General features: G+C 42.0%; 1 protein-coding gene across 1 annotated transcript in view; it reads left to right on the forward strand.

Annotated features, from left to right (window-relative positions):
* Positions 1 to 7,475, forward strand: part of pias4b (protein inhibitor of activated STAT, 4b) — a 16,417-nt gene extending 8,942 nt beyond the window's left edge. Inside the window, 4 exon segments of the mRNA XM_052129471.1 lie at positions 834 to 907; positions 2,753 to 2,913; positions 3,078 to 3,214; positions 7,077 to 7,475. Of these exon segments, the coding sequence (XP_051985431.1) occupies positions 834 to 907; positions 2,753 to 2,913; positions 3,078 to 3,214; positions 7,077 to 7,258 (554 nt within the window). The 3' untranslated portion in view covers positions 7,259 to 7,475.
* Positions 7,476 to 12,542: the final 5,067 nt, after the last annotated feature.

Here is a 12,542-nt window from a genome sequence, read left to right on the forward strand (position 1 = left end):
AATCCCAGTAACTGAGCAGATTGTGAAATACTCAGACCGGCCCGTCTGGCACCAACAACCATGCCACGCTCAAAATTGCTTAAATCACCTTTCTTTCCCATTCTGACATTCAGTTTGGAGTTCAGGAGATTGTCTTGACCAGGACCACACCCCTAAATGCATTGAAGAAACTGCCATGTGATTGGTTGATTAGATAATTGCATTAATGAGAAATTGAACAGGTGTTCCTAATAATCCTTTAGGTGAGTATATTGTATTATATTATTTGTTATATTGCATTATATTTTATTTTATTATATTTATATTATATTATAATTATATTATATTTTATTATATTGTATTATATTGTTTATATATTATATTATATTGCATTATATTTTATTTATTATATTATATTTTATTATATTGTATTATATCATTTATATATTATATTGCATTATGTTTTATTATATTTATATTATATTATAATTATATTTTATTGTATTTATATTATATTATATTGTATTGTATTTTATTATATTATAAGTAAAAGGAATATTTGTCATCTGTTATCTATTATTTTACACTATTTTGTGGATCCGTGTTTGCGGTCTTCTAATATTGTTGTGTGACACATTCACTTAAAGATCTGGAACATTCTGTGTGTCGAAATAAACTAGACAGACTTCAAGCATTCGTTTAACATTTAACATATATTTTCAAATGAGCATTTGGTTGATGTGTGTGAATGTTTACTTTTTTATTTATGTTTTGCTTTTTATTTAATTTAATATTTTTTTTTTTTTACATGTTTTAAGAATACTTTTATTAATTTGAATCATTTGACTTAATAGTTTATGAGAAACTGCGCTCTGATCCAGAAAATGAAATTGCTACAACAGGGCTACAAGTATCACTTTTATGTCCGGTAAGAATTGTGTCATTATTTACTCTTCTTCATGTCATTCCAAACCTGAAAGTACAGTCTATCACACAAAGCTATTGCATGACTTCAGAAGAGAAGAGAGCGCATAAGTCATAAGACTATGGACTATTTTTATGGGGTTTTTGTGGTAATTTTTGGAGCTTAATGGCCTTTGCACACCTAACGTGAATTTGTTGCCCTGAACAATAAAATATGAGTGTCTCAGAAGCATTTTTCGCGTGTCGGCGCGCTGATAAACATGATGTCCACATACGTGTACACTGGCACCACATTTCCTCAAAAGTTGAAAAAACTTGTTAGTTATTATAACGCATCAATGGGTCATTTAGCTTAATCTAAATATACATTTTGTTATATTTTATTGTATTATCACTGCACAATACGGCTCTATTCATTAATATTAATTAATGCATTCCTATATTTACTGTCATTATCATATTGCGAATAAATATATTCATGCAAAACATGAATAATGTCTCTTTCTGAGGCTTTATATGGAGCTAGGATGAAAATAAGTTGCATTTCTAACTGTTCTGAGACCAGTGCAGACAGACAGCACACTCATGTCATTCACTACATATGGAGCAAGGGAGCATCCTATATCTCTCTATGCAGTTAAGTGCGTTCACTCCTAAAATCTGATCAAACGTTCAGTTTCAGGCTGCAGATGATGTTTGGATCACTCAACATGTTTGACGATGATAATGTATGTTGCGAAGCCTCCACACACACACTTTCTCCACTGTAACGTGCTCAAGCCATGTGACACGGTCTCAGACACGGAGGCATCTGAGATTCATCCTCCGCCACCCGGATTGAGACAAGTCACTATGCCACCATGAGGAATTTGGGAATTGAGAAAGAGCGCATTGGGAATTCCAAATTGAAAAAAAAAAAGAAACCACCCAGAATACCCTAGCAACCACATGGCGATGCACTAGAAACCACCCAGGGCACCCTAGCAACCGCACGGCGATGCACTAGAAACCACCCAGGGCACCCTAGCAACCGCACGGCGATGCACTAGAGACCACCCAGGGCACCCTAGCAACCGCACGGCGATGCACTAGAAACCACCCAGGGCACCCTAGCAACCGCACGGCGATGCACTAGAAACCACCCAGGACACCCTTGCAACCGCAAAACAACTCACTAAAAGCCACCCAGGACACCCCTAGCAACCGCATCACAACCAGAAACCACCCAGAACACCCTAGCAACCACTTATTGCTTAAAATTTTGCTTTTGCATTTAATTTATTGCGAGTTGTCTTATATCTCTAATATAACATATATTGCAGCATATTTACCTTTGTATCACCTTTTTTAAGAAGCAACTTTACTGGGCCTGGGTATCTCGGTGATTATTGACGCTGACTATCACACCTGGAGTCGCGAGTTCGAATCCAGGGCGTGCTGAGTGACTCCAGTCAGGTCTCCTTAGCAACCAAATTGGCCGGTTGCTAGGGAGGGTAGAGTCACATCTCGTGGTCGCTATAATGTGGTTCTCGCTCTCGGTGGGGTGTGTGGTGAGTTGTGCGTGGATGCCGCGGAGAATAGCGTGAAGCCTCCACACGCGCTACGTCTCCGCGGTAGCGCTCAACAAGCCACATGATAATATGCGCAGATTGACTGTCTCATTCGTTTCACATTATCGAGTCACCTTTGGTGTGCAAAGGCCTTAATGGCCCCAGTTCCCAATCATAATTTAGTGCACAATATCTTAAAAAAAAAAAATGTGCATGATGAGTGATTGTCAAACTTACCTGTAAACTGATATAACAGTGCGGTCTGTCTGTATATCTGTCTGTGTGCATGTGTTCGTAAGCTTGCAAAGCTGCGTATGTCCATTCCTTGTCGAGCGAGAGGCTGTGCCCACCTGCAGTGCTTTGATGCTTTCTTCTATCTTCAAATGAACGAGAGGAAGCCCAGGTGGACGTGCCCAGTGTGTCATCATCACGCCCCCTTCGAGGCGCTCTGTATTGACAGGTGAACACTCATACATAGCACACAACCGTTTACACACATTTGTTTTTAGAAGAATAGACGACAAATGAAATCCCTGACTTGTGTTTCAGTATGATGAGAAAGAGGCTGAACATATCCGTTGTTGAACAGCACTTTTGTTGTTGTTTGCTTGTTGTCTTTTGTAGTTTACTGTGTGAAGTTCTCGAGAGCGCCGGTGAAGATGAGGAAGAGATTGAGTTTCTGTCTGATAGCAGCTGGAGCGCTGTGAGACGAGACAAAAGTGACAAAAACAACAAATCTGTCCTTTATCCCATCCGTCACAGTAAGATCATGTCGATTCAGATTCATGTCTTTAAGGTTTTAGCCTGTAAAACAGGGTTCCTCATTAGGTGCCCCGCGGGCCATATCCGGCCCGCAAGAGACAAAAGTTTGGCTCGCGCCAAAGGCCTGTTCACACCAAATCGGTGACCGTTTTGCGAGACGCACCTCCGACGAAACACACACAGAGTCCGTGACAAATAAAAACCAAAAACAATTGCACCCTCAGTACAGTAGGAGGCGCTGTTGCTGTTCTATAAACATTTCCTAATCTCCTGCCCAGCTGTGAATGCTACATGCATTTAATGCATTTATTTACCCAGTACACCCTAGCAACCGCATGGCGAAGCACTAGAAACCACCCAGGACACCCTAGCAACCGCGTGGCGATGCACTAGAAACCACTCAGTACATCCTAGCAACCGCATGACTATGCACTAGAAACCACCCAGTACACCCTAGCAACCGCATGGCGATGCACTAGAAACCACCCAGAACACCCTAGCAACCGCATGGCGATGCACTAGAAACCACCCAGAACACCATAGCAACCGCAAGGCGATATACTCGAAACCACCCAGAACACCCTAGCAACTGCATTGCAAAGCACTAGAAACCACTCTGAACACCCTAGCAACTGCATGGTGATGCACTAGAAACCACCCAGTACACCCTAGCAACCGCATGGTGATGCACTAGAAACCACCCAGTACACCCTAGCAACCGCATGGTGATGCACTAGAAACCATCCAGAACACCCTAGCAACCGCATGGCGATACACTAGAAACCACCCAGTACACCCTAGCAACCGCATGGTGATGCACTAGAAACCACCCAGAACACCCTAGCAACTGCATAGTGATGCACTAGAAACCATCCAGAACACCCTAGCAACCGCATGGTGATGCACTATAAACCATCCAGAACACCCTAGCAACCGCATGGTGATGCACTATAAACCATCCAGAACAGAGAGAGCTGTGAATGCTACATGCATTTAATGCATTTATTTACCTATTTTGGCATAACTGTTGCATTATGTTCTTTCCATAGCGTTGATGCATGTTGCATAAATATCATCCTGTTTATATTTAAACGTATTTTGCTATGAGTAAACTGACTCCCGACCCCAATTGCAACAGCAAAGTCCCAATATCAGGGGTATTGATCAGCCCGTCGCTGTCACTTATAGTATAGGTTAGTATATATCCATTTAACACAGGTACAGTTTGACCCCCATTAATCAAAGGAAGAACAATAACAATATAAGTGCTAACAGCTCTAATAATTTAATTTGCAATTAGGGAAAGTGCAGTGTCCCATTTGGAGAGGAGTCAGAACAACTATAGTGGTAATAATAATAATAATAATAATAATAATCATATTAGCAGAAGCACTTTCATAACATCGAGAATGAAAACTAATTGGGGAACCCTATTAGGTAACCCAGTATGATGATGATAAACTCTATATATTTGGGGGGCTCTGGGTATCTCAGTGAGTATTGACGTTGGCTATCACTCCTGGAGTCGTGAGATTGAATCCAGGGCATGCTGAGCGACTCCAGCCAGGTCTCCTTAGCAACCAAATTGGCCCGGTTGCTAGGGAGGGTCTGGGTATCTCAGCGAGTATTGACGTTGACTATCACACCTGGAGTCGTGAGATTGAATCCAGGGCATGCTGAGCGACTCCAGTCAGGTCTCCTTAGCAACCAAATTGGCCCGGTTGCTAGGGGGGGGTCTGGGTATCTCAGTGAGTATTGATGTTGGCTATCACTCCTGGAGTCGTGAGATTGAATCCAGGGCATGCTGAGCGACTCCAGCCAGGTCTCCTTAGCAACCAAATTGGCCCGGTTGCTAGGGAGGGTCTGGGTATCTCAGCGAGTATTGACGTTGACTATCACACCTGGAGTCGTGAGATTGAATCCAGGGCATGCTGAGCGACTCCAGCCAGGTCTCCTTAGCAACCAAATTGGCCCGGTTGCTAGGGGGGGGTCTGGGTATCTCAGTGAGTATTGACGTTGGCTATCACTCCTGGAGTCGTGAGATTGAATCCAGGGCATGCTGAGCGACTCCAGCCAGGTCTCCTTAGCAACCAAATTGGCCCGGTTGCTAGGGAGGGTCTGGGTATCTCAGCGAGTATTGACGCTGACTATCACACCTGGAGTCGTGAGATTGAATCCAGGGCATGCTGAGCGACTCCAGACAGGTCTCCTTAGCAACCAAATTGTCCCGGTTGCTAGGGAGGGTCTGGGTATCTCGGTGAATAATGACGTTGACTATCACACCTGGAGTGGCGAGTTCGAATCCAGGGCATGCTGAGTGACTCCAGTCAGGTCGCCTTAGCAACCAAATTGTCCCGGTTGCTAGGGAGGGTAGAGTCACATGGGGTAACCTCCTCGTGGTGGTGATTAGTGGTTCTCTCTCTCAATGGGGCGTGTGGTAAGTTGTGTGTGGATCGTGGAGAGTAGCATGAGCCTCCACATGCTGTGAGTCTCCATTGTGTCATGCACAACGAGTCACATGATCAGATGCATGGATTGACGGTCTCAAAAGCGGAGGCCAGTAACCGTGCCACCTCAAGGACCCTAAAAAAAATCAAAATATTCCTGGTTGAGCTCAATGGGACCGCATTTAAAGTTACATTTTTCCATTTGTTTTGGGACAACATATTTGCTGTGGTGTTTGTGACAGGACGGAGGGCGGGGTCATGATTGGACTCACCCGGCCCCTTATCAGGCTAATCAAGCCTCCGAGAGGGATAAAGGCCGACTGCGGACGGTGGTGCGAGAGAGCGAGCGAGAGAGCGTTTACGGGCAGCTGTCCGTCCTATATGTGTGTTTCTTTTGTTTAAGTCCCTTATTAAAATATTATTTATATTGTCAAGCCGGTATCGCCACCATATGGTCCTCCGCAAGCCGGACGGCCTCCTCCAGCGACGGCACTGGACCCACTCCGGGGGTCGATGTATTAGCTGTTCCAGTACCACCTGGTTGATGATCCCCTCGACGTCGCGGTCCCCCGCTAGCAGCCATCTCCGGCAGGCGTCTCTGAGTCGTTGAGCGAAGGCAAACGGGCGGTCGGACTTCTCCAACTTCAGGCTCCGGAAGAGTTGACGACTCTCTTCCGGACTCCGACCGACCCGTTGCAAGATGGCCATTTTTAGATCGACATAAGCCAGGAGACTCGTTGCTGGCAGTTGTTGAGCCACGAGCTGGGGTTCGCCGGACAACACCCACCCATTGACCGCACGGCCAGCCCCAGATCTCGGCGGTGCACTCAAAGAGGTCGAGGAACGCTTCTGGATCGTCCGCCGCCCCCATCTTCTGTAACGCTGGGCAAAGGGGTGCTGGTGTCCGGGGTCGCGGCTAGGGTTGGGGCGGCCTCCTGGCTGAGGAGGCTCCGGATCGCGTGCCGGTCCTCTGCTTGAGCCCGTAGGATCTTGGTGGTTCTGATGTAGGCTAGCGAGGGATTGGAGGACCTCCGCCAACTGGGAGGACTCTACGGGGCGACTTCCTTCCATCTTCAAAGGATCCCGGGTTTTGGCACCAGTGTAAAGGGATTAATGGAAAGGAGGAGGCGAGACCTGGCTTGACAATATAACAAATATTTGAATAAGGAACTTAAACAAAAGACACACACTGATAGGACGGACAGCTGCCCGTAAACGCTCTCTCTCTCGTGCACCACCGTCCGCAGTCGGCCTTTATCCCGCTCGGAGGCTCGATTAGCCTGATAAGGGGCCGTGTGTGTCAAATCACGACCCCGCCCCCCGCCCTGTCACAGCGTTAAACCCAGAATGTTCCTTTAAGTCTTGACAGAAAGGGATGAATATGATCTGATATTATTATTTTTTTCAATCGTAGAGAGGAATCCATCACAGCCGGACTGCAGCGTTGTGGATTTGACTCAGTGTTCCTCTGACGACGAACATTTCGAGAAAGAGGAGATGATCTCAACACATTTAGAGGAAAAGAGTGTGCATTTCAGAAAGTCCAGTGTGGTTAAAACGTCTCGACGCAAAAGCAAGACCAAAACTACGAACTGACTGGCAGATGTTTTAAGATGATATATGATGTTTATCCATTTTTTAAATAAACATTAAACACGTTTTTCAGACATTAGTTTAGCCGCATTGCATCGTGCATTTTTTTTTTGTTCGATTTTAAGGCTGAATGGCAAACGAACGTCCTGTTTTGTATTGTAAGTATGCTGCATTTGTATTTTGTCAAATGTAATTGTGGTGGCAATAAAGGTTTATTTTAAGATGGCCATCTTCCACTGTCCTGTGCACCTCATGTTGCATTTTATTGTTTTTCAGAGTTACATACGACATACAGAATGTTTTTTTTTTTTATAAAGCAAATGCTTAAATTGCTATACAGATACCACCTGTTTACTCCAGGGGGCAGTAAGGGAAACTTCAGCTGTATGAGCAACACAGTTTATACAGAGAAGAAAACGCGTTACAAATGGAGTGAATTATTTTTATAGAGGGGTTTTCTCAGCAAATATTTGTATATGCGATTAATTAATTGAATAAAACATTTTAAGCGATTGACAGCCCTAATTTTAATGTTAAATATTTATACTACAATTTAGCAAAGGAATGTCAACGCTTTCTAATGATATGATTACGTTTTTTTACGCCAAACCATTGTTGAGATTATTTAAATGTTTTCTTTTATATTTCAGTGCATAAAGCTCAAAATGATGTAGCAGTTCACTTGTGTGTGTGTGTGTGTGTGTGTGTGTGTGTGTGTGTGTGTGTGTGTGTGTGTGTGTGTGTGTGTGTGTGTGTGTGTGTGTGTGTGTGTGTGTGTGTGTTGATGTGTGTAATATTATACAATTGAATCATGTATACTATAAAGTATTTTTTTTTATAAGAGTGAGAATATGAGTTATAAAACTAATATAAATTACAATAGTGCTAATGGTACACAAGTAATAGAAATATAAAGGGAAAAAAATGAATGAAAATTAAAAAAAAAAGTGCAAAATGAATAAAAAAAAAATAACATTACTTAAAAGGAAAACGAATTAAAATAGTAAATGTGAGAAATAACTATGGCTAAATCATGCAAATATCTAACTATCGAATTGTTTATTTTTCCATTTAAATGTGCTTATAGGCATTAAAAAAAAGGTGCAAAAGTAGCTTTTTGTTCGTGTGGAACATGAAGGAAAGCGACGGGATTCCCTCAGATTTACATATATTTAAAAAAAAAATAAATAAATAAATTAAAAATGCGGAAATTAAAAATTATTGCAAGCTGCCGCAAATAATGCGGAGATTGGTTAAATCCCTGAAGGATTCAGCTGGTCATGTGATTCGAAAATGGCAGCCCCCATGTAGAATAAAACAGCTTTTATTAGGTTACCGATATGACTAGAGACTTCATCTCAAGTGAGTCCTCGTGATTTTATACATATGTTTCAAAATGACTATTCATGTCTTTAGGAGAAAGTCATTTTTAATGGCGAAAGAATTACAGAGTGCACCTTTAAGCGGATAAGTGTGAAGTCTCGCGAGAGTCATCTCACCGTGAGATCGGATGTTTTACTGGGGCGAAACTCCCCACCGCACCGCACCTTGGATATCCCGCTCACCGGGACCGGTTCTGCTCTCCACCGTGTTCCCGAACTCGTTGTCTCTTCACATGAGAGCCATTGAAAATAAAGACGCTTTAAAAAGCTCCGCAGACACACAGACTGGTGCTAAATGGCTAACAACACCATGTGACTTTCATGTTAAATAAATAATATTAAAGTAATATCATAGTGTCATATATCAATGATAATTATATTAGTGTCCAGCTGAAGCTATGTGAAAGGCTGCTGCTTGTTAGTATGGTCACTTAATAGGGACCTTCATGCACTTTTGATCCTAAGTTGGTTTTAAATGTGATTTTTCATAATGAGTGTCTGATCTAGACTTTACACATGGGTTTGTGTTTGGATCTACTGGTAGTTTGAGAGTTTTTTAAAAACGTGTTAAGCTCTATGACAAGCTTTATATTACATGCATTGTTGACTAAAGCTCAGTCTGAGCTTGCATTTCACTACACCAGAGGTCAAAGGTCTCATCAGGCTTTTTAAATTGAGCATGGCTCCCAAAAAGAGACCAGAGCCGATAGTCATAACTGGAGCCGGAGAGGCACAGACAACCTCCACGTCCATTGATGCTGCATCAGTGTAAGCTATAGAGATGCATCCAGTCCTGCCTGATGATTATTGTATTTACGTCCCGATTATCTGGCAATATTCTCTCTGTAATGAGTGTGCGATGCATCTGATAAATGATTGCTATTTTTCTGTGTTTCCTTCCATTTCTTAAATCTCAGAGCAAATCTCGAGGAGCCTCAGAAGTTGGAGGAGCTGGATTTGGATGAGCAACAGAAGAAGTGTCTGGAGGCTTTCCTCACGCAGAGAGCCAATCTGGGTGAACTGAAGGACGATGACTTCCAGCATATCTGTGAACTGGGTGTAGGAAATGGAGGTGTGGTTCATAAAGTGTCACACAAACCCTCTGGACTCCTAATGGCCCGGAAGGTGAGTCTCCAACATGCATTCAGCATGAAGCTGTTTGTAAAGCTTGTTGTGTTGCCAGAACTTTGGAGGTGTAATTGGGGTCATTGTCCATTTGGAAGACCCATCTGCGACCGAGCTTTAACTTCCTGGCTGATGTCTTGAGATGTTGCTTCAATATATCCTTCCTCATGATGTCATCTATTTTGTGAAGTGCACCAGTCCCTCCTGCAGCAAAGCACCCCCACAACATGATGCTGCACCCCCATGCTTCACGGTTGGGATGGTGTTCTTCACCCTTTATCCTCCAAACATAACAATGGTCATTATGACAAATAGTTCAATTTTTGTTTCATCAGATCCGAGGACATTTCTCCAGAAAGTCAGATCTTTGTCCCCATGTGCACTTGCAAACTGTAGTCTGGCTTTTTTATGGTGGTTTTGGAGCAGTGACTTCTTCCTTGCTGAGCCTTTCAGGTGATGTCCATATAGGACTGGTTTTGCTGTGGATCTAGATACTCGTCCACCTGTTTCCTCCAGCATCTTCACAAGGTCCTTTGCTGTTGTTCTGGGATTGATTTGCACTTTAGCACCAAACTACGTTCATCTCTATGAGACTGAATGCGTCTCCTTCCTGAGTGGTGTGATGACTGTGTGGTCACATGGTGTTTATACTTGTGTACTATTGCTTGTACAGATGAACGTGGTGCCTTCAGGTGTTTGGAAATTGCTCCCAAGGATGAACCAGACTTGTGGAGGTCCACCATTTTCTTTCGGAGTTCTTGGCTGATTACTTTTGTTTGTGAGCTATTCAAGGCCTCCTGAATGCTCTGAAAGCTGTCTTGAAGACGGAAGCATGGTATGAAATAGTGTCATCCGCATTAAAGTGAATGTTAGTGTTCATTGAAACATGATGCTCCATAGATGTGGGAGATCATCATCAATGGATGTCTAGAGACATGACCAGAGCCAGAGCGCAATACAGGGACTGCGCATAAGAGGGTGCTCAATGCACATATTTTGGAGTGATGGAATGAGGCGCCCATGTGGATGTCATGGTGGCTCTTATTTGCATCCTAAGATATTTCATGTTAAATCATAAAAACAATAGACAGTTCTACTTTGGACACACACGGCTGTTTAGATTCTCTTTGTCAATATGAGAACTGATGCTGTAATTAGCAATGCATGGATATAAATAAATACATTTAGCATCTTTTCACCCTCAGCCGCCCCTAAACTAAATGTAGCATTAAGTGGCTAAATGGCAATTTTATTTATTTATTTTGGGGGTGGATGATCATAAATGACCAGTTGTTGTTTTTTGGGGTTGGTTAAGAACCCTGCAGACAGAGCGGACCTCAAGATGCCCATGGTGAGTTCTTGTTTGTTTACATGCATTTAAAGAGACAGTGCACCCCAAAAATGAAAATTCTCTCATCATTTACTCACCCTCATGCTGTCTCAGATGTGTGTGACTTTCTTTCATCTGCAGAACAGAAATGAAGGTTTTAGAAGGATATCTCTACTCAGTAGGTCCTTATAATGAAAATGGATGGTGACCAGAAATTTGAAGCTCAAAAAAGCACATAAAGGCACCATAAAAGTAATCCATAAGACTCCAGTGGTTTAATCCATGTCTTCAGAAGTGATATGATAGGTGTGGGTGAGAAACAGATCAATATTTAAGTCCTTTTTTACTATAAATCTACACATTCACTTTCACATACGACTCCAGTGGTTTAATCCATGTCTTCAGAAGTGATATGATAGGTGTGGGTGAGAAACAGATCAATATTTAAGTCCTTTTAACTATAAATCTACACTTTCACTTTCACATGCGACTCCAGTGGTTTAATCCATGTCTTCAGAAGTTATATGATAGGTGTGGGTGAGAAACAGATCAATATTTAAGTCCTTTTTACTATAAATCTACACTTTCACATGCGACTCCAGTGGTTTAATCCATGTCTTCAGAAGTGATATGATAGGTGTAGGTGAGAAACAGATCAATATTTAAGTCCTTTTTTACTTTAAATCTCCACTTTCACTTTCACATACGTGTCTTCAGAAGTGATATGATAGGTGTGGGTGAGTAACAGATCAATATTTAAGTCCTTTTTTACTATAAATCTCCACTTTCACTTTCACATACGACTCCAGTGGTTTAATCCATGTCTTCAGAAGTGATATGATAGGTGTGGGTGAGTAACAGATCAATATTTAAGTCCTTTTTTACAATAAATCTACACTTTCACTTTCACATACGACTCCAGTGGTTTAATCCATGTCTTCAGAAGTGATATGTTAGGTGTGGGTGAGTAACAGATCAATATTTAAGTCCTTTTTTACTATAAATCTCCACTTTCACTTTCACATACGACTCCAGTGGTTTAATCCATGTCTTCAGAAGTGATATGATAGGTGTGGGTGAGTAACAGATCAATATTTAAGTCCTTTTTTACTATAAATCTACACTTTCACTTTCACATACGACTCCAGAGGTTTAATCCATGTCTTCAGAAGTGATATGATAGGTGTGGGTGAGAAACAGATCAATATTTAAGTCCTTTTTTACTATAAATCTACACTTTCACTTTCAGATGTAAAAGTGAAATACTTTTTCACACCGGCCCAGTTGGTGTTAGATAACTTTTTTGCTTCAATAAATAACATGTAAAAACTGTATGTTGAGTTTACTTTTTGTTTTAAGTTACATTTTGTTTGAATTATTGAAACACTTTAAACAGTATGAGATAAACACAATGCATGTTGTGAACCGTTCATCAGTGCACATTATTGTA

Source organism: Xyrauchen texanus, chromosome 6 (assembly GCF_025860055.1).
Source record: "Xyrauchen texanus isolate HMW12.3.18 chromosome 6, RBS_HiC_50CHRs, whole genome shotgun sequence".
NCBI classification, from domain to species: Eukaryota; Metazoa; Chordata; class Actinopteri; order Cypriniformes; family Catostomidae; genus Xyrauchen; species Xyrauchen texanus.